This window comes from Benincasa hispida, chromosome 7, assembly GCF_027475165.1.
Source record: "Benincasa hispida cultivar pf3 chromosome 7, pf3_genome.v1.1, whole genome shotgun sequence".
NCBI classification, from domain to species: Eukaryota; Viridiplantae; Streptophyta; class Magnoliopsida; order Cucurbitales; family Cucurbitaceae; genus Benincasa; species Benincasa hispida.
Genome location: NC_143484.1, coordinates 44,336,145 through 44,358,984, shown reverse-complemented (window position 1 = coordinate 44,358,984; position 22,840 = coordinate 44,336,145). Strand labels below are relative to the sequence as shown.

The 22,840-nt window shown below is 31.4% G+C and overlaps 1 protein-coding gene across 1 annotated transcript; it reads left to right on the top strand.

The window, feature by feature from the left end:
* Positions 1-8,283: 8,283 nt before the first annotated feature.
* Positions 8,284-22,348, top strand: ATM1 (myosin 1). Its single transcript, XM_039036147.2, has 24 exons — positions 8,284-8,682; positions 9,378-9,762; positions 11,552-11,653; positions 11,737-11,880; positions 11,978-12,128; positions 12,220-12,247; positions 12,697-12,862; positions 12,967-13,030; positions 13,136-13,149; positions 13,257-13,341; positions 14,718-14,821; positions 14,942-15,080; positions 15,780-15,898; positions 16,594-16,746; positions 16,868-16,957; positions 17,422-17,499; positions 18,215-18,373; positions 18,711-18,917; positions 19,598-19,803; positions 19,903-20,038; positions 20,310-20,439; positions 20,525-20,671; positions 20,910-20,977; positions 21,301-22,348. Exons 2-24 carry the CDS (start codon positions 9,382-9,384, stop codon positions 21,955-21,957), a joined length of 3,528 nt encoding a protein of 1,175 aa, XP_038892075.1. The 5' UTR covers positions 8,284-8,682; positions 9,378-9,381; the 3' UTR covers positions 21,958-22,348.
* Positions 22,349-22,840: the final 492 nt, after the last annotated feature.

Here is a 22,840-nt window from a genome sequence, read left to right as displayed (position 1 = left end):
TTTCATTTTTTTCTCTTTGGTGGGTCCCTTTCTCTTCTAGCTAAGCAATTTTGTCAAATTCCTTTTTTAAAATACAAGTTTTTTTAATATATATATATATTAAAATAAAATTGCCATCCTCATAAATAATCAATCATTTTGTACCCTTTCCAATCTCTTCTCTTTCACATAAACATTGACACTTGAAACCCACTAGACCAACCAAATAATGTGGGGTTCAAAATCATACCTTCTATTCACATTCAACTCTCTCCTTTAAGTTCAACATCTCTCATTTCTTTTCCAACCATTTTTATTATACTTTTTTCCCACCCTCTCTTTTTTCTTATTTTCATTTATGTTGAATTCAAAAAAAAAAAAAAATTTAAATTTTAGGAGTGTATTTCCTTTTTCATTATGCTTTCTAGACTTTGAATAAGTTTTGTTTTAACCCTTAAACTTTGAAAATGTTCCAAAAGTATCCTTTGAAATTTTGTCATTCGGATGATGAATGAAAACATGTATTAGTGTGTAAAAATTAAAACACTTACTTAATCTCATTTACAATGTCATTCATGTTAATTGATGGGACGGCTTATGTGTAAGAAAATTGATTTTGTAAATGTTATGAATGATGTCAATAACATCTTTTGAGTTAAAATTGTAACGATGAACTTGATCTTCTATATAATTGAAAATTAAATGTAGATGATATCATGTATGCTTGCAACTTCAATTAATATCCTTTCATTTGGGGAAAAAAATCATCCAATGCTTTTTTTTTTAAAGAAAATGTATTTTATCGGATAAAATGAAACTTTTAAAGTTTATAAACATAATTGAAACTTACTCCAAAGTTCAAGAGAATTTTGTATGATTCGATCTTTTATTTACTTGATATTTGTTTCATGATTAGATTAAAAGTTTCATTGTGAATTGTGAAAGACATCAAATTGTTATTTGTATTTTGTTTATAATTTTGATGTAATTTTATCATTTTTCAATTGTATCCTTTTTATGACATATAAAGTAAGAATATTTTTATTATGATGTGTTATTAGAAATTTATTGGAAGTTTATCTAAAATTTTGTCATTATGTCGTTTTACGATGAATCGAGTTTTAATCCCTAATTTTTAATTCAAGTTTAGTCCAGAGAACTTTTTGGATTTTATAATTCAAGACATAAATTGCATGCTTTTGAACAATTTTTTCACATCGAAAATATTGCGTTTTAAATAAATGTACAATTAAAATCCGACCAAGTATTTTCTAAATTAAAAAATCATGCGAATGTTATACGAGGGAGAGAGAACAAATTTGAAATTGATGTGTGTGGTTCAGAGAGACGGACCGGCCAAAAGAGGCAACAAAAGGCCGGTCGAGGGTTGGTCCTTACCGGTCGGTTCGGACCAAGGCAGCCCATGTGGTGTGGTGGAGCTATTGTAGCCTCCCACCTTCACCCCCTTTTGCTTGGCCCTCTCCTTTTCTTTTCCCCCTTTTTCTTTTATTGTTATTTATTCAAAATAAATATTCTAATCTATAATATTCAAATATTGTCAATTTTGTCTCAGATTTTAAAATATTTAAATTTAATATTTTGTCTTTTTAACATTTTAATGGAAAACTATCAAAAAAAAAAAAAACCCTAAAAAGTATGACAGTAACTATTACACCCATAAACTTTCAATTTTAAAAACCAAACTCTTAATCGATAAAGTTTAGGAACGAGTTTCAATAGTTTAACTTGGTTTATTAGGAGATTAGAAAATTTTTCTCAAAATTACTTCTTATATGGTGGGTCCAAGAGCTAAACAACTTTTTAGACTTAACAAATTTTCAACTAAACAACTCTCATCCTTGCTCAATACATTCTTTAAATAAACGTGTATTTTACTTGATAATTGACATGTATTACCTCTCTTGAAGTCAAATGTTTAAATTTTACGCGCCGTTTGTTGTAATCCTAAAATAAATAAATTAGAGGAGCAATGATCCCTTTTAAAATTCATACTTGATTATGATTATAGTTATTATTTTTAATTAATATTTAATTGAGTGGGTTGTGATGACAATAAAATGTTAGCTACTTGCAAAATAGGGGGAAAAAAAGATGGGTTGTTAATTTTATAGACCCCACCAAGGTTGGACTCATAATTTAGGTGGGTTGTCTTCATTAAATAATGCTAAGTTTTACTTACACATAACCCTCTATTAATTTTTATTTTTTTTTAAACATCAAAATTGCACTTTAAACTTATGGGTCCTTTCTATTATTGAATCCCTTCAAAACTATATAATTATTACTATAAAAGAATCATGGTTTGATTTCCTTTGAGATCTCTACATATAATTGCTCATTCATTGCAGCTAGTTTGGCTAACAATTTTGTTTACTTTCTTAATGTGTGTGTTAGAAAGTCCTCCTTTTATGGGCAAAAGAGAAAAAAAAAAATAACAAAAACAAAAATCACAGCAATATCTTATAAAATTGTATAATGTAGTAGTCTTATTTAATTCATCATAATAATTCTTTAAAGAAACTTAAATAAAACAGTATTTTGTTGCTTTAAAGAGAAAGATGCATCCTATTGTCATCATTTTAATTTAATACAAAAACACCTTTTTCATTACTACTTCAAGCTGTAAGTATGTACAGTAAGATCTATTCTAAATTATATAAATCATATTTTGCTAAATAAATACATTTCTTCCATTTTGAAAAACCTTATATGCTCGAAAATTTTAAACTTGTCTCGTGGAAATTTTTTTAATCTTGATGTTCGCTAATCCAAATAATATAAACGGTTTTTACAAGTAGATATTTTAAGCTGTTGGACCTAAATAATAAGAGAAATTGCATTTTTTTTTCTTTTTTTCTTTTTTTCTTTTTTTTTTTTTACTTATTCCAGTGCTTTTGGATAATGACTATTCTAGGACTATAATAATCACCTATTGTTATAATAAATACTATTTTGTAGTATCCAATTAGCTACAATCAACATTATTTCAAAACCCCTATTCGCTACTATATTTATTATTTACTACAATTTTCACATTCATCGTTTTTTTTATTCTTTACTATAATATTTACTATTTTGTTCTCAAACTAAAATAGTTTACACATCAAACACATATTATTATAGTTTAAACTAAAATAATCTACATCTCAAATACAAACTATTATAATTCAACCATAATAACCTAGAATTATAATAATCAACTTCTTATCTCAAATGTTGATGTCACAACAAACATGTAGAATTCTACCCATAACAATCCAACAAGAAAATACCATAATATCCACTCACAATCTAATTAAAAAAAACATAAATTTTAAAAATATTTTGACTATTATTGTATACATATATATTAAAATGAAAATCAGTAGTAGAAGTGTGACTTTTACTTTTATATTATATTACAAGATACAACTTTTTGATGCGTGGGACCCACGGGAGTGATTTGGAGGAGACACGTCAGAGTGACATGTCGGAAATTGAACAATTATTTTTTTTAAAGACATATGAGAAATTAGTGAGGCTTGTGGGAGGCATAATCATCTGCACCCGCTTTCACGGGAAGCAATGTGTACCCGATGGGTATGGCTTTAATTTTAAACTATCTGGCGCCCATTATTAAAACGCTGCCGTTTCACTCCTTGATTTCCGCTTCCCTTCCTCACTGCCCGCTTTTTCTTTGTCAAAGTAATAAGTAATAAAACAATTTTTGTTATCAGAAATGACCATTTTGCCACTATCTTACTCAAAATTATTAATTTCTAGCAATTTAAATTTTCATGCTACCACATGTTTCTTCTGTGTCGTACTCTGATATTGTTCCCCAATTCAAACTGTCAAATCCACAATTTTATTATTTTCTTTTAATAATAATAATAACCCTTAAATCACTGGTTTATTTAAATATTATTTTGGTTCATATATTTTAAATTTTATTTATTTTTAACCCATAATTTTTTTTGTTATACAATTTTTTTTGTACAAATATTGATAATAAATCTTAAATTTAGTTCATACAACTAGTTAATTATTGATTTTTAAATTTTTATTATTATCATTTTTTACAAATTTTGAAAACATATTTACATGTTGTATTTTGTTCCGTGAAGATTGTTATTATTATTTAACCAGTTTTTTTTTATTGACTTTAAATTACTATATTTAAGATTTATTGAAAATATATAAATTAAAATTGAATAACTGAAATTACATTGACTAAAATTTAACAATTTTAAAATATAGGACGAAAATGAAATTTTAACCTTACCAATTTAATTATTGAACTTTGAATTTTGTATTTATCTGGCCCCCGTTCGGTAATAGCCAAATTCAAAAAACAAAAATAACTTTTGGAAAACTACTTTTTTTTAGCTCTCAAAATCAGGCTTAGGTTTTTAAACTATTGGTGATTGATAGATAACAAATGAAAAATTTTAGATGTAGAAATAGTGTCTATATACTTAATTTTAGAAAACAAAATGGTTACTAACAAAGATATTGGTTATAACTTTTTAAAATTATCTAATAGGTCATTGAACTTTTATGTTTATGTTTAATAGATCTTTAAACTTTCAACTATTTGTTTAATAAGTCATTTACAAATTCTAAGTTTTGAAAATTTAATAGATCTATTGGATATAAATTTGATTTCTATGTCTAATGGAATTTTAATTTTTCAATCGAGTAAATTAGTTAATTTAAAGAGAAAAAGGTTTTTAAAAGAGTAAACATGAAAAAATGATATTAGTGCGTAGTACAAATTAAAATGTTTAAAAACACATGAGTAACGATTTAGTATTTAAATTTTATTTGGTAATAATTTAATCATCTATTTTTAAATTTGTAACAATTTAATCCTATGACGAGAAAAAAAAATCATAACTTTTAAGTGTCAACTTTTAGTATTTAATGATATGGTATTTATAGTGTATTGACAGATAACATTATTTTTATTCGGTCTATCGATCTACACGTGTGAGAACTTTCATTAAGTTTTAATAATATTTTTCATAATAAAACCAAAATCGTTACAAATAAAAGTACGTAGACCAAATAATTGCGTATTGAAATTTGAGGGCTAAATTGTTTCACTTTTTTCTTTTTACTATAGGAATTAAACTGTTACAAAGTAATGTTTAATGATTAAATTGTTACTTTCATAAATATTGAAGGATAAAATATTTTTGCCAATAAAGACACAAATGAACTGAAATAAAGTACGAATTAACGAATCTCATACTCTACCTATCATCTGAACCAAAAAATGGGGACAAAAGAAATTAACCAAAATTAAAAGATTAATAAACATTTCACAAGATAATGGAAGTGAGCTACAATAACAAAGGTTTTAATTGCAAGTGGTGTCACATAGTATTTGGACTATTTTTATCATTTTATGTTTCAATTTTTGCATATTACTATAATTTATTAAAACAACCAATGTACTCTATTGCCTTCTCTCATTTGTGACTATTAGTCAATTAGTTTTTATAGTGAACTCGAATTTTAATGAAGTGATTTGATCTCAAATCATACTTTACCTTATAATTATTTTTTACGATATTAGAGATTTAACCTAATTCTGCATTTATTTGACCAAAAACTAATAATCGACATTCAAGAAATTGTTTAAATAATTAATACGCTCTTAATATTTTTGAAATAAAGATAAAAGATCATTTTCATTATTTAAAAAAAATAGAACAAACAACATTAACTATTCAAAATTAAGGTTATTTGTAAAAAACTCCAAGATGAAAATATGTCTCTTTAAAGAAAATAAAATGTCATTGAACTATCTTTACGTATGTGAAAATAAAATTTATATTGTGTTGGAAAAATTATTGGGGCTGTTGCAACAATAGAAAAAAAAAAATCTACAAATTATAAATTTAGCAACGATTTACTGAAATTTATAAGTATAGAGAAAAAAAAGAAAAGAAAAGAAAAAGGGTATGGTTTTCGTTTTTTTTTTTCATACCAATTTTTTTATATACTTTATGTTTCAATATATTTGTCAACTGATATACTTTATATTTAATAGATCAAGTAGTTGTATAATTCATATACCAAATTTATCCTTTATTATACTAAATTTATTAGTCAGCAAGTGTTCGTACAAATGTTATTATTCGTAGACTTATTTTAAATTATTGTTTATTTGTTTTAAAGTAGCCATTTTATCACCACAAGAAAACGCTATTTTTTTGGCGCTCAAATTCGCCATAAAATATCCATATATTTATATATACCCACTACAATTTCTCAAAATAATTAAATGTTTGTCATTAGTGCAAATTTTTTTTTTTTTTTTTGGGTAAAATGCATCTTTTTAAAACTATGTCATAAGACAATACTTTTCTTATTGCAAATAATAATAATAACAACAACAATACTTTCCTTAAGTTTGAATCAATACGCTTTAATAAGTTAGTGTGCGATAATAATTCATCAACCAATAATTTAAAAATGGTTGAGAAAAAAAATAGACCTCTAATCATTGACTTCTAACATGGAAAACAAATTAAGAAGTTGCAAGTTTAAACAAATAAAGGGCAAGTTCAATTATTATTATTATTTCTTTTGCCCCAAAGCTCAACACAATAATTAACTATTTTTAAAAATATAGTCAAATATTAAAACCATACACTCTTAACAATATAATATAAATATTTTTTAATTAGTTTATATAATTTACACTTAGTTTCAGCTTAGTCCTATCCTATAGACTTTAGAAGTTAGTCTAAATGTTTTATTGAAAAATTAAATTGACTTGGTCAAACTTCACTCTCAAGTCTCAACCCTTATCTCATTGAAGGTAAGGTTTAACTAAACAAAATGAGATGACTGAAAGTTACAACAAATGCGAAGTCGAAATCAAACATAAATCATATAAATTTGAATTTGACAATTTATCTATTATTGTATATGAACGATTTGAATATTTAATCTCAAAAGAAATACATAAATATTCAACCAAATTCATATCATATTTTATAAATGTAGATACGAGAATAATTCAAAGAGTGTTTGAGACAAACTAGTAAGATTAATTAGTTGTAGGTACAAAATGTAAGAAGTTAATCAGTCATGAGATCTACAATAGGAATGAGAATTGTTTGACGACTAAACAAGAGGTGAAGTTTAACTCCACTCCTCCCCACCTAACTCCTACTCAAATACTAATTTGATTTATCTTCGATGTTATACTTTCAAATTCACACTCACACACGGGGTAATATTTTCCTTATATATATAAAAAAAGAATATATATGTATGTTTGTATGTATATGTGTGTATGATTAAATTTAAAAAGTTGGCATTTGTGTCATTTGGTCATCGATCTCGAAAAATTATAAATTTAGTTCTTGAACTTCTAGAATTTTTAAAACTTATGAATCAATTAGACATAGAACTGAATAGCTCAAGGTTAAAATAACATAAAATTCAAACTTACATACAATATATTGATTTTTTTTTAAAGATTTTGAAGCCGTCAATAAATTTCTTTAGACATAAAATTAAGAGTTTAAAGATATATTTTTAGAAGTTTAAAGATTAAAATATTATATTGGTCCCTATATTTTAAATTTGTTCAATTTAAGTCCATATACTTTCAATTTTTTAATTTTAATCCCTATATTTTGAATACATCTTAAATTTATTCACAATGATAGAATATTGTTCATCTTTTAAAAAACTTTTGGTTACCTACAATATTTTTATTTTACTATAAATATTAAAAATATATTTACATATTGTACTTTCTTGCATGAAATAATAAATTTTGTGAAAAATTAATTTTAAAGAGATTAAATTTAAAATTTATTGACTAAAATTGGATAATTGAAAATTTAATACTAATTTTAAAGTTTGGAAAACAAATTTAGTACGAATTTTAAAGTTTGGAAACAAAATAATATTTTAACCAAGTTTAAAATGCAAATAAACACAAACTTCAAATTGTATGGATTATACATGAAATTTAATATATATATATTAAAATAAAAGAATTTATTATCCGGCCTAGGACCAACATCCCTGTTTCAGATCAGTCAACTCCGTGCTTTCGAATCAATCCACCGAGGACACACATGGCAATTCGAAAATGTTTCAAGGGCAAAATCGTCAATGGAATAAAATTTCCTCCAACAAAAAAAAAAAAATTTCAAAATTTCAATTGGGGGAGGAAAAATTAAATACGAATCAAATTCAAATTCAATTTTTTTTTTTTTTTTTTTTTTTTTTTTAAAAAAAAACAAAAATGTAAATTTATGTGTGTCTGTGAAGCAGAGGAAAATAACAAAGCAAAGCAAGGCAAAAAAGCTGCACCATCTCTACACGCTTTGGATTTTCTTTTCCATTTTTCTGTTCAACTTTCTCGCAATCCAAACAAACCTCCCTCCATCTCCATCTCAATCCCAACCCCTTGATTCTTCCTTCTCCACAAACCCTACCATGTTCCTGGCTATGGCTTCTAGGTTTCCCTGAAAGCCCCCCCCATTGGAACCGATCTCTCTCAGCTCACACAACTCTTCCAGCTCCTTGCACAGGATTTCCCCAGTTTCTCTTGTTTCAATTCTCAATTCTCTCAAGCTCTGAGCAGATTTCTCGTTTCTTAGTTCTTGGGTACTCGATCTTGCCTCCAATCTGCTCGGAGCTGTTGTATTTTCATTTCTTAAAGAGGTAAGATGATGAATTTTTAGATTTAATGCATTAGTATTGACTTTACCTTTGTGTGTTTCTCTTTTCAGGAAATAAATCAAATGGGTTTTGGTTGTTGTTGATGTTCTTCGTTTTTATTATGTTGTTACTCTTTCCTGACTGATGAAGTTTGGTTGAACTCGTTTTTAATGTTTTCAGTTTTCGAATTTGATGTCATTCAGCTTCACTTTTCACTTTTTCAAATTTTTCTTTAGCTTCCAATGGGTGGATTTAACTGAAAGATCTATTGAAGAAACAATTCTAACTCTGATCGGTAGTTAGCTTTTAAGGAATTTAAGCTTACAGATCGAGGAGTTTTTAATTTCAGAGTTTTTGGGTTAAAGCAGAGACTTTCTATCTATACAATTGATTTGAACCAAGTTTATTGCTTTCTGTATTAGCTTAGGACATTTCAGAATTGAGGAGACATTTGGCGTTGAACTTGTCAATAGTGACATACTAACCAGGATCAGTTGATACTGCATCTTAATCTTAGAGATGGTCCCCTCCATTTCGTCCGTCAGATGGGTCGTTCACGTGGGAGCTTATTAAAGTTTGATTAGAATTATTAGTTTCTTTTTTTTTTTTTTTTGAAAGTGATCTTTTTATCTCAACATTGATAGCCATAGCTATCCCATCTGCCAGTGCTCACTCTGCCACAATGAATAAATTTTCAGGACTATGTCTCGGAAATCCCAGGTGATGGTTTCATTGCAGTCCACCAAATCCATGCCAGTTAATTCTCGGTTCATGATTCCACAAACTGCTGAAACTATGGAAGAGTCGTTTGATCGGAATGTGAAAAACACGGAAGCTAATTCGATAGTCAATGGTGAAAATGGTGCTGCTGGAGATGATGCCGTCAATCGACTTCAATACAGTATGAACAATATTGATGAGCTGAATGAGGACTCGCCATACAATTACAATATTACAACAGTGGAAGAAAGACCCACCATGGATGATGGAGAAGATGGTTTTATGCCATTACCTTCACCTTCAGTATCAGCTTCACATAGCGAACGCAGGTGGGGTGACACATCCTCCTACACGCCGAGGAAGGTATTTTGGGTTATATATTGACACTTGAATTTCAAATCGTAGAATAACTCTTATAAAAAAAATTAATCACAGGATAATGGTAGCCGAGGTTTTACTTTTAGTTCACCATTACTCCAGAGATACATTCTAATTTCTACCATTTAATCTCATTAAAATCTTGGTCATTTCTACTTAAGTTAACATTCATTCTTTCCTCTCCTTCTAGTACCATTCCCCCCCTTTACTTTCCTTACTTAATTTGTTATATAAAAGAAGATGTATACTAGTCGTTTTTTCCATTTGAGACATTTGGCTCACAATTGTAATAAACTTGAGTGGTGAAGTCTGAGGTTGAGATTTGATTAGTCCAAGATGTGTACTATATTCTTTTTTGGATTGTACTAATGAATGGGCTATTTTTAGGTCATGGATTAATGATTTGTAAAAATTAGTATCTGGTGGTGGGTTCCATAAGCTAGGTAACTCAGGTTTTTGTTATTAGTGGAATTATCAAATTTGTAGGCCGAGGTAAGAAAACCCACCTACCAAATATGAGATTCACTTTTTATTCTTAAGTTATGCAAACTTCATGCGTGTTAGTTTACTTGCTATCTCAAATCAACTCATGTTTTTCACTTGTCTATATTTTTCATGCAGAATGATCAAAATAGGATATTTATGTTCTGGTTTTAACTTATACTTTTAGCCAAAAGTGAACATAGTGCTGTAATTGGGATGTATTACCTTCCTTATGGTTGGAGGTTCAAATTCCCGCTACCCCAATTTGTTATACTCCAAAAAAAAAAAAAAAAAAAAAAGAAATCAACTTAAGAATTCTTTTAGTACAATAGAAGTAGTAGTAATCCATATTAAAGTGACTGCAATTATCCGAAGGAAGGATGCGTGCTATCTAGGAATAGCTCGTGCTTGCGTGGCAGTTGCAGTATAATTTTATTGTGCAAAATGCTAGATCATTGTCCTTGCAAGTAATTGTGTCCAGATATCATTTCTTCGCCCTTGACTCTAGGCTGTTTTTTTTTTTTGGGTTTTTTTGTGCATAATATACGTCCTGTTTCTCATAAAAAAATTGTGTGCAGTTACCTACTAAAATATTTTTTCAAGTGGACCTAAATATTCTGTAAATATAAGTTTTTAAATTTCATATAATTCTTTCATTTAGATATTTATGTCTTTGGATCTTCTTGTGTATCAATTTGTTCTTGGAGAAGGTAATATCAAATACAAATGCTTAAGCTAGTTGATGACAGTGGAATAGTTGAGACACAACTTTCAGTTTCCATACCTATTGGACTGCATCTTCATGATTAGCTGATCACTGTTACCTACTCGTTTCTATTACAGATGGTCCCCTTGCCCATACAACAAAGCTGTTTTGAGCAATAATAATTACATGGCTGTGTATATTGTCCCCTCTTTTACGTCTTAGATCTCTTTCTGAAAATGCACTTAAAAGGTTCATCTGTATTTGGCAGCTCAGGCCTTAATAGTTTCTGTTTTCTTCGTGCATCTCATATAACTTAAAAATTTTCCCATAAAATTGGAATGGATATATATCTATATCTATATCTATCTATCTATCTATCTATCTATCTATCTATCTATCTATATATATATAAAACTCCCATTTGCGTGTATGATCTTGTATAGACCGATCTTTTCTAAGCTATTGTGAACAAACGAGTTTCTCAGTTAATCATAATCTTTTGAATAAGTATTGTATTCTGTTGGCTCCTCTAATTGAAATATGTCATTTTTGATTTAAAGACATTGCTCAATTTTTCTATTTCAGATACTTCAGTCTTGGTTTAAACTTCCAAATGGGAATTGGGATCTTGTAAAGATACTATCAACGGCAGGAACAGAGTCAGTAGTTTCACTGACTGATGGAAAGGTAGCAAATTGAAATTTGTAAGAAGCTTTAGCTGTGGGAAGCTTATTGATATTTGATTGCCTATATCATATGGATGGTTTCAGGTGTTAAAGGTGAAAGCTGAAAATTTGATTCCTGCAAATCCGGATATTCTTGATGGCGTTGATGATCTTATGCAACTTAGCTATTTAAATGAGCCTTCAGTATTATATGATCTTGAGTACAGATATAATCAAGATATTATATATGTGAGTGTCAGAAAATTTATTATATATTAGTTAGTCAAGGGTCTGCTTAAAAGCATTTCTATTGGTAATGACATGGTATGATTTTGGGAAACTTCAGACAAAAGCAGGGCCGGTTCTGGTTGCCATCAATCCTTTTAAGAAAGTTGATTTGTATGGAAACGATTACATTGACGCATACAAGCGCAAAACAATTGAGAGTCCACACGTATATGCCATTACTGATACAGCCATAAGAGAGATGATTCGAGGTTTCCTGATCCCCTTGATATTTTATTAGATTCAATTTGTGCGTGGGTTGTTATTTTGTCTGCTTACCGACTTTTTTTTTTCCACTTTCAGATGAAGTAAATCAATCAATTATAATAAGGTAATGCTGGGGCATGTTTTCCACGGTTGTACGGTTAATTTATTTATTTATTATTTATTTTTTTAATTCCTTGCTGTTCTCTTCAAGTGTTACTTTTTTATTCATGCACATTAGCATAGCATTCATCTAAAAGAGCAAAGGAAGTTATATATTGTATTATTATTCTAGCAGTAGATTATAGTTTTGCTCAGGACCCAATGGATTGCATTTCTGTTATAATAATATATACAGTATTTACAGTTTACACCATTTAGGTATTCAGATAAATGACGTAAGACAACATACCACCAAGCATGTGGTATGTCTCTTAGAGCATGGTAGCTTGTTATTCATGTTTTCCATATAACTATTAGTTTGTATCATAAATAACATGCGGGTGCCGTGAATAGCATGAAGGCATTTTATATTCTCCTTTATCATTCATGTCCTTTTAATCCCTTCATTTTCAGTGGTGAAAGTGGAGCTGGGAAAACTGAAACAGCTAAGATAGCAATGCAATATTTGGCTGCTCTTGGCGGTGGAAGTGGAATAGAATATGAGATATTAAAGACCAATCCTATCTTAGAAGCTTTTGGAAATGCAAAAACATTGAGAAATGATAACTCAAGCCGTTTCGTAAGCTCCTAAATCTTTGATTCTATTTACATGGCTATGATGTAATAAAGTGGCTTTCTACTTAGGTTCTAAATCCTTTTTTAAATTGATTTTAACCTTTGCAGGGAAAATTGATAGAAATCCATTTTAGTGAAACTGGAAAAATATCTGGTGCAAATATTCAAACTTGTAAGCTTTCCTGTAATTTGGACTCTGGATTGGTTTTCAATGGATATTTTATTTGAGATGGTAAATCTAACCTTGATTGTGCTCCTCTTGATGAACCCGGAACAGTTTTGCTTGAAAAGGTAAATCTATTAGTCTACCCTTTAAATGGGCCTGAATTGATTCTTTACTTTTTTTTTTTTTTTCCAAAAAAGAAAAACTACTCGAGAATGATATATTTCTCCAACAGTCTAGAGTTGTCCAATGCACGGAGGGAGAGAGGTCATACCACATCTTTTATCAACTTTGTAGTGGGGCTTCACCTACACTCAAAGGTAATTCCTCTCTTCCAATTTGCAGTTATTTGTAGGTCATATTTTGGCTTGTTATGGGACAGTGCTTTTATATCTTGTGGATTTGTATCACAATCAGAAGTTTATTTACTTCATTTTTAACTAAAGCAATTGAAACCATTCTTTTGGGTGTAACAATTGAAGCTAATTTGTTAGTAGTGTTTCCTTTACTAGTTATCTAATAGCTTACACATCATGAATACAAATGAATTGAGTTGGATATCTTGTTTTCTTTGTTTCTTTTAAGTGGTTTTATCTTGAGTTGCATGTACTAGCTGATATTTAGAGCACTGTTTGTGCTTGCGACCTTCCAATTAATGTATCTAAAGTGTTGCAAAACAACCTGTGTTGAGCACTCCAAACAGAGGCCGTATATTGAGCATTCTTGTATTTTAGAGCATTAGTTTAGTCTCTTTTCATTAAGATCAGTATCCATTTCAAAAAAATTTAGAAAGAAGGGCAAAGTTCTTGGCTCTAAGATTTTCAACTTCCAAACCACCCAAAGAGCATGGGATAGAAACTTTGTCCCACTTAACAAGGTGACTCTCTTTTATCAAATTAGCCCCCTCCCACAAAAAGCCCCTAAATCACTTTTCAATAGTCTTACAGGTGCCAACCGCAGCTCTAAAGATAGGGAAGAAATAGACCGGCATACTTGAAAGAATGGCTTTAATGAGCATAGATCTACACCATTTTTAAATGAGAAAAACCCCTCCAAATTTCCAGCTTGTTATGAGGTCTCTCAACAATTGGAGTTGAGAATGATTCTTTTTTAGGCTCCCACCATCCATAACACCAAAATAAGAAAAAGGAAGAGAATCAACCTTACAACTGAGCAGCTTAGCCATTTCAAAGACCTCATCTTTATCAATATTCAAGCCGGCAATGGAGGATTTCTGCAAATTAATAGTTGGACAAGAAGCAGCCTCAAAAAACTTGAAAAATCCATGCTAATTTTCAAACATTTGCTGGTTCCCCCCACATTTCTGATAATTTTCTGAAGGTTTTCCACTTAATTTCTCCTTGCTATGATTTCACATTTCTGATATTTACTCCCGTGCATGGTTTGCACAAAAGATCTAATTTTTATTCCGTGGCATATAATTTCGTTGCACACTGAAAAAGTAGTTAGGTTCTACCGTCCACGGTTGAATTCTTGAAGTTCTCTCATCTACTTGTAATTGTTAACTGCCTTTTCTCATTGTTAAATGGATTGATTAAAAGTACCACCAAGGGCTTAATAGTTAGCTTTAAACTCATCCCAAGTTCAGTACCGATGTGTGTCCCGTGTTTCATCTAGACATCTTGTTCTCATTTTTGCGGCACCATCTCATCTAGGGTTTAACTTTGGTGTGCAGAGAAGCTAAACTTGAGAAGAGCGGAAGAGTACAAATATCTCTGCCAGAGCAGTTGTTTTTCAATAAGTAGAGTAAATGATGCTGAGGAGTTTCGTGTAGTCATGGTAATTTTTTTTAAATTTATAATTAAATCAATACTGACCAGCAATCTGTTTTGATCCGTTATATTCAGTCTTTATGTGTTCGTAGAATTTTGTTTTAATGTGTCTGTCATTACTTCTCAGGAAGCACTAGATGTCGTCCATATCAGCAAAGAAGATCAGCACAGTGTATTTGCAATGCTTGCTGCTGTTCTTTGGCTGGGAAATGTTTCCTTTAGCGTTATAGACAATGAGAATCATGTAGAGGCTGTTGAAGATGAAGGTTAGAATTTCTAATTGTAAAATATGTTTCTATTTTGTAGCATAGATTTGAACAGGAAAGACACACTTTGGGCACTTTCTTCAGCCTCTTTTCTTATATTCTTTTCTAAGTACTTCCTGAGGCTTAAATTATCGTGAAATTAATATTGTCAATTTGTCAGTCATAATTAGGGATGCTTTTGTTGCCTATAAATAACCGTGTGAAATAAACTATAAAAGAGTTTAGTGTCAGATAAACCAAAATGAACAAATGGCGATACAATTGAGTGGTTATCATTCTGTCTAATGTTTAGGAAGTGTGAGAGCAATTTCTCGTATTCTTTCTACTTCAATTTAGCTTTCCATCTTTGACATTGAAATAGGCAGGATAGAAATTATGGTTAATATCATGAAGAATAAACAGATACCTTCCTTTACTGAAATTAAAGTTCATATTTTTAAAAACCATTGTAGGGCTTTAACAAAAAAGAAGTAATTCCCATCCTTGGGATAACAATTTCTAGAAATACATCTATAACTTTCTTTATTCTTTGTTTCTTTCATTCATAGTGATTTAGAATGTCACTCGTCTACTTGTAATTACAGTATTTACTTGCATGACTATATAAGTAACTATGTATTTGGTTTCTTTCTAATTATTCATGTTCCGTTGTAACATGTTTCTTGAGCGTTATGCTTTTTATTGGATAACCATTTTCAGGTTTACAGACTGTTGCTAAGCTGATTGAGTGTGAGATTGAAGAGCTTAAACTAGCTTTATCAACTCGAAAAATGAGAGTTGGCAACGACAGCATTGTCCAAAAGCTTACTTTATCTCAGGCAAGAAACTTGTTCAGGAAAACCTTTACTTTATTTTGTGTACAAGGGAGAAACTAATTCCCGATGCAAACTGCATGATTAATCACCTTTAAATTATGTTTAAGCAATGACTTAGTAACTATTTATGGTAAATGTTTTAGCTTGAATTTAATTGTGATTGGAGCTTCAAATTGCGAGTAGAACTCTCTACTGTTAAATTCTTCTTTGTTCACAAAGATTTTTGTCAGACAGAAACAAATTGTTAAACAGACAGAAACAAATTGTTCAATGTACGTCAAAGATGAGTGATTTTGGTGGAAAGGTTATATTGAATAGTTGTGGTGGAATGACTAGACTATTCAGGCCCAAATCTGTTGAGGCTCATGCCATGCACACGGTTGTGCAATTAAAAACATAACCAGTGCTTGTCCTTTTGTTTTTTTGTTTTGTTTTTTTAAAATTTTATTTTGGCTTTGGTTTCATCAGTATGCACTCACATTTGGATTTATGCTTTGTCAGTCTTGCATTGTTATACATTTGTATCATAAGATGTGGATTGGGGATCAAAATAGAGCTTGAACCTTACAAAGTAATTTATACTTAGTTATATTGTATTGTTGTTCCAACCATCTGATATATTAGAAGACTGCATTTAACTTTTATCTTCGTGAGAACTCCCACATCAGATCTCATTTTTCTGACTTTACACTTTTCAGGCAATTGACACAAGAGATGCATTGGCAAAGTCAATTTATGCTTGTTTGTTTGAGTGGCTGGTCGAACAAATTAACAAATCTCTTGCTGTAGGCAAACGACGTACTGGCAGATCAATCAGCATTCTTGATATCTATGGCTTTGAATCATTTGATGTATGCCTCATTTAAGCTCTTAATTTCTCTCTCTCTCCCCATTCTGGACTCAGTGTGTCACTGTATGTGGTATGAATCTTTATCCTAATATCTTTTCCCTCTCCATTCCTTGATTTTGTAGAGGAATAGTTTTGAACAGTTCTGTATTAACTATGCAAATGAGAGACTGCAGCAGCATTTCAACCGTCATTTATTTAAGCTAGAGCAAGAGGTAACAGTCCAGTTGAATTAAGCTGAAATGATTTCAAGCTATTACTTTTAATTGGAATGCAACAGCCGTTTCTCCTCTTCTTGTTCCTAATTCAGACAGTACTGAGGGTTAATATATGTCTAATTCTGATGATGAATAGCTATTATCTGAATGTATTATTTCATCGTTTTGGTGTAATTTAGGAATGTAACACGGTAAAAATCTCATAGCTTTTATGTATGCATGGTTCACCTAAAGTTGTTTGGACCAGATTTATTAAAATGACCTAATGATAGCAATGGAATACAAAATTAGAATCTACCAAATCATAAAATTGTGGACCCTTACCATGGAATAGATCATACAAGAGAAAAGTGTAACCTGTATTATCCCCAGCGTTAAGCTGGCTTATAGAGAGGGAAAGGAACTATAACTAGATTTTCGTCTCATTTCTCATGCTTGACATTGAAGTTTACTTATTTTAGGAATATATTCAAGATGGCATTGATTGGGCAAAAGTTGATTTTGACGACAACCAAGATTGTCTCAGTCTGTTTGAAAAGGTAGCTTTTAATTTATTGATTTGGTTCTTTGCACTACCATCTCTTGGTTTTTTAGTATTTATGTTGATTTTATCTTCATCTTCTAATCTTTCTATTTACTTGTACTTCACCAATTTTTTTTTCACCTTTTGGCTGATATTCAATAACACAAGTTCACTGGTTTTTGTATGTTGTTTCAGAGCATGACTACGTTAAATCTGCATACTATATCTGATTATAACTACAATTGTAAAGCCTCTTATTGTCAGTACATTAGGAAGGGTAAAGGGGGGAATATATCCCAACAGTTAGTAGGAAGGGGATGCGCAAATTTTGTAAGGGGCAAGCGTGAGAGTGGATAGTTAGGTTTGTTATTAGAGAATAGTGAGTAGGGAGAGATTACCATCCCTCTTGAATTATCTGGAAGCTCATATGCCTTTTGGTTTATTGTTTCTTTTATGTCTTTCACCAAAAGTTGGGTTGAACTTATGTATGCCATCTAGGCTCTCCCTGGTACATTCTCAGACGAACTCATATGCTGAAATGCCCTGGCCTAAATCTTCTATTTAACTATTAATTTACCGGTGTCTAATATAGTCTGTCTGAGTAGTAGGCTATAACAAGTGCTGATGTTTGTTCTGAGTTATTAGTTTGGACTATGATTTGAGTGATGCTTTATTAGAAAAAAAGTGTTCGTCATGCTTTCTTTGAATTTTATTTTATAATTTCTACGCAGAAACCTTTGGGATTGTTGTCCCTGTTAGATGAGGAGTCCACTTTTCCAAATGGCACAGATCTGACCTTCGCGAACAAGCTTAAGCAGCATTTGGGTCGTAATTCTTCTTTTAGAGGAGAACGAGGGAAAGCCTTCACTGTCGGTCATTATGCAGGAGAGGTATTTACATATCATTGGCATATAACATTTATTTATTTATTTTCTACTCCTATTGCAGTTTACTTTTTATATTTTTATAATTTATGCAAACTTTCATCACTTAGTCAGAGGGATTATTGCTATTCCAAAGGCCCCTGACTTGATTCAATTAACCGTCTCTAATTTCCTTCTGTTTTGTGATGGATTTACTGCGTGAAGCTGTTAAATTGACAAAATATTTAAGAAAATATTATTGCCTGGTGTAAATAATATAAGTTGTGGTAGTCATTGGTGAAATTTCTCTTCCTCAGTTCATTTTACCTGACTTTTTGATAGTTGCATTTGGGTCTTCATTCAGGTCACTTATGATACAACTGGTTTTCTGGAGAAAAACAGGGACTTGCTACATTTAGATTCTATTCAACTCCTATCCTCATGCTCATGCCATCTCCCTCAGATTTTTGCATCCAACATGCTAACTCAATCGGAAAAGTCCATAGGTGGCACTTTACACAAGTCTGGTGGTGCAGAATCCCAAAAACTAAGTGTCGCAAGAAAGTTCAAGGTAATCTGTCTTTCATAATAAATTTATCATTCAATCACACTTGTGCATGATGTTTCCTGAACCTAGGACTTATTTTGTTTGACTTTATGCAGCATCTATAAGTCATTGTGATGTAGGTAGGATTAGGGTAATTTAGGTAAATCCCTAGGTTAATTCCTTTTACCCTTGTTTGTGTATTAATCCCTTATAAATAGGTTTTCCTTCTCCTATATTTGACTCAACTTGATATATAGTAAAGGCTCTAAAGTTGATTCTTGGCGATTTCTTCTTTAGTCATTCTTAGGCTACACACATTATTATTCACTTATTCTTATTCTTAAGAGTTTGTTCAAATTTATATATTAACGAGGATTCGGGTGGGGGGTGGGGAAACAGGCTTAAACTGGAGCCAGGATAAAAACATTATTTTGTTTGCTTTCTTCAGATGTTTGTCTGATTCTTGCAAATTTTTGCGAGTTGCTCTTGATGCATTTGGTAATATGACAGACATCTCCAATGGTCATTTGTTTTAGAAACAGTAAATTTCATGACAGTAGGATACAGAATCATTGAGTTTGACCTTTTCTTAGTACTAGGTGGATACGTGAATGAGGATTTCTTCAGGGTTCGATTATCTTTTAGGAACTGAATTTTCATATATTGAACTTCTTGCTTTAATTAACAGATTTGAATTTATTTAGGGTCAATTATTCCAATTGATGCTCCGTCTTGAAAATACAACACCCCATTTCATCCGTTGCATCAAGCCCAACAACGTTCAATCTCCCAGATTGTATGAGCAAGGACTTGTATTACAACAGTTAAGATGTTGTGGGGTCCTAGAAGTGGTACGAATATCACGAGCTGGTTTTCCTACCCGGATGTCACATCAGAAATTCGCTAGAAGGTAGTGCTGGTTATTGCTGTTACACCATTATGCTTTTTAAATTTTTTCATTCTAACATCTGTCGATAACTTGTGCATGGCTCTTGGTGTGGGACATCAGGTATGGTTTCCTTCTACAAGAAAGCATTGCATCGCAGGATCCCCTTAGTGTCTCGGTCGCAATTCTTCATCAATTCAATATATTGCCTGAAATGTACCAAGTTGGCTATACAAAATTGTTTTTCCGAACTGGGCAGGTAAAAGTTTGTTGCTTATATAGTGCACTTGCTATTTTCCTCGGGTTTCTATTGGGTTAGAAATCAATGGTAAAAAATGGAAAAAGCTTGAGATACAAGTTTAGAAATTAAAATTATAACCTATTTCTATTTTATATAATTTTAATTGTCGTTGAACTTTATTCTCTGCCATTGTGTATATATAAATATTTTTCTCATAGTAGCTTTGATATAATCACATAACATACTGACTAGTGCAACTAATCAAATTTGGACAAAAACAATGTGGCAGATTGGAGTGCTTGAAGATACAAGAAACCGCACCCTCCATGGGATTCTCTCTGTTCAAAGCTGTTATAGAGGGCACCTAGCTCGACGCCACCTCAAAGAGCTGAAGAGAGGGATTTCCGTACTTCAGTCATGTATTAACCTCCCTTGTCGACTTAGAACCAATCACTTTCTAGTTCTTGGGATACAGAGTTTGATCTATTCTAATTTCTCATGCAGTTGCACGTGGGGAGAAAGCCAGAAAAGAGTATGCAATCTTGATTCAAAGGCATAGGGCTGCCATTTCTATTCAAAAGTGTGTGAAAGCCAGAATTGCTAGTAAACGTTTGAAGAAAGTCTGTGATGCATCACTTACGATACAATCGGGTAAATAACCTGTTCTTAGATATTCTGCTGGATTTATGATTTCACAAGGAAGCAACTAACTGCAGACTACAGTTCATAGTCTTGAGATTTGTTACAAAACAGTGTTCAATTATCTGAGATAACTTAGTGTGCATGCCCCCCACTCCTAAGCCCTTGAATATACAATTTCTTTGTGCATTTTTTTGGTGTGAATTCTGATTTCATTTACTAATTTGGTTTAATGTTTGTTACATTTTAGTTATCCGTGGCTGGTTGGTCAGGAGATGCTCAGGGGATATAGGATTAATGAAACCTGGTGGCCTGACGGTAAACTTCTAGCATTTTGATTTTTATCTGTTCTCTCTGATTTTCATGCTTTCTTTCGAATTTTCTGGTTGCCTTAAAATGTTCAAGGTCCATGCTGGTCCAACTTCAACTTTGTCTGATTTATGACTGATAATTAGTGTTGAAGTTATGTTTGAGAGTTATTTTCTACTATACTATTGAGTGAGAAAATAAGAATATTTATACGAGAAGGATCCCAATCATAGATCTAATTAATCAGGCATTAGCCTAAGTCTAAAAATGAAATTGCAGCCTTCTTATATGTTTGTCTAATATGATTACTCAAAATCTTGAATTTCCAACAGGCAAATGGGTCAGGTGAGGTGCTTGTTAAGTCATCATTCCTTGCGGAATTACAACGTCGAGTCCTGAAGGCTGAGGCGGGTTTGAGAGAGAAAGAAGAGGAAAACGACATCCTCCATCAGCGCCTCCAACAGTACGAGAACCGTTGGTCAGAGTATGAGCTGAAAATGAAGTCAATGGAAGAGGTGTGGCAGAGACAAATGAGATCCCTGCAGTCTAGCCTCTCCATTGCAAAGAAAAGCTTAGCAGTTGATGATTCAGAGAGAAATTCTGATGCATCAGTGAATGCAAGTGATGACAGAGGATACAGTTGGGAAGTGGGTAGTAACAACACAGCTAACGAAAGCAATGGAGTAAGGCCGATGAATGCAGGTCTCAGTGTCATTAGCCGATTAGCTGAAGAATTTGAACAAAGAAGTCAAGTCTTCGGTGACGATGCAAAGTTCTTGGTAGAGGTAAAATCCGGTCAAGTTGAGGCAAGTCTCGACCCAGATAGAGAACTTAGAAGGTTGAAGCAAATGTTTGAAGCATGGAAGAAAGATTATGGGGGAAGGCTACGCGAAACGAAAGTGATTTTGAATAAGCTTGGGAATGAAGGTGCCATGGATAGGGTGAAAAAGAAATGGTGGGGAAGGAGAAACAGCACAAGGTATAGTTAGAAACTGAAAAATCAAGTTATAGTAGAAATTACACTGTTTTCTCTTTGAGAGGTTGGTTGGTTATTTTTGGGGAACTTGTAAATGATGGGTTTCCTATTCACTGGGTGAATCAGGAAGAAAGGCTTTTCAAGTACAAATTGGAGATATAAAAATATGTTTCTTCTGTTGTGCTGCTAATAGCTATTCACATTGTTCTTAGCAACCTTATAGTTGCAAAGGAGGAACTGCTGCAAGAGTTATGTTCTAATCTTTCCATTACAAATTTTTTGAGGGGCTTCAAGCGATTTAGTGCCGGTGGAGCCCACTTTTTCTAATATGTATATCTTTTCCCCCCCAAACTACTACTACTTGACAATCTCTACATTAATAGATATATTGAGGTTTTCTCTTCTCTCATAGTGTTCATTGTTAGTTTACAAATTTGAAATGTGATCTTCAAAGCCAAATAAATCAAAGATTGTTGTATTAGTCAACAATTTTGTTCAATGTAGATTTTTTTCCTTGTTAAAACAACTTATTACTGATTCATTTTCCATTCCAAAGTTATATTAAGATTATAAATTTTTGTTGGGTAAAACTCTTAAGTTTGAGAGAGAATCAAAATATGCTATTCATTTACCAAATATATGAATATATACAAACAAAATATTTACAATAATGGAGAACCCTAGCAATATAACTATAACACTCCCCCTCAAGTCGGAGCATATATGTTAATCACGGCCAACTTGTTATATAGATAATCTATATGTATTCCATCCAATGCTTTTGTGAAGATATCTCCTAATTGTTCTTCAGTCTTCACATATCTTGTAGGTACCAACCCTTATTGAATTTTCTCACGTAAAAAATGGCAATCAACTTCAATATGTCTAGTCTTTTT

Bases quoted from the DNA above. Each gene is read 5' to 3' on its own strand.
- ATM1 (XM_039036147.2), top strand. From the start codon at position 9,382: ATGTCTCGGAAATCCCAGGTGATGGTTTCATTGCAGTCCACCAAATCC. The intron at 18,918-19,597 runs GTAATCTGTCTT...GAATTTATTTAG, and splicing joins GTGTCGCAAGAAAGTTCAAG to GGTCAATTATTCCAATTGAT. The intron at 20,978-21,300 runs GTAAACTTCTAG...AATTTCCAACAG, and splicing joins TGAAACCTGGTGGCCTGACG to GCAAATGGGTCAGGTGAGGT.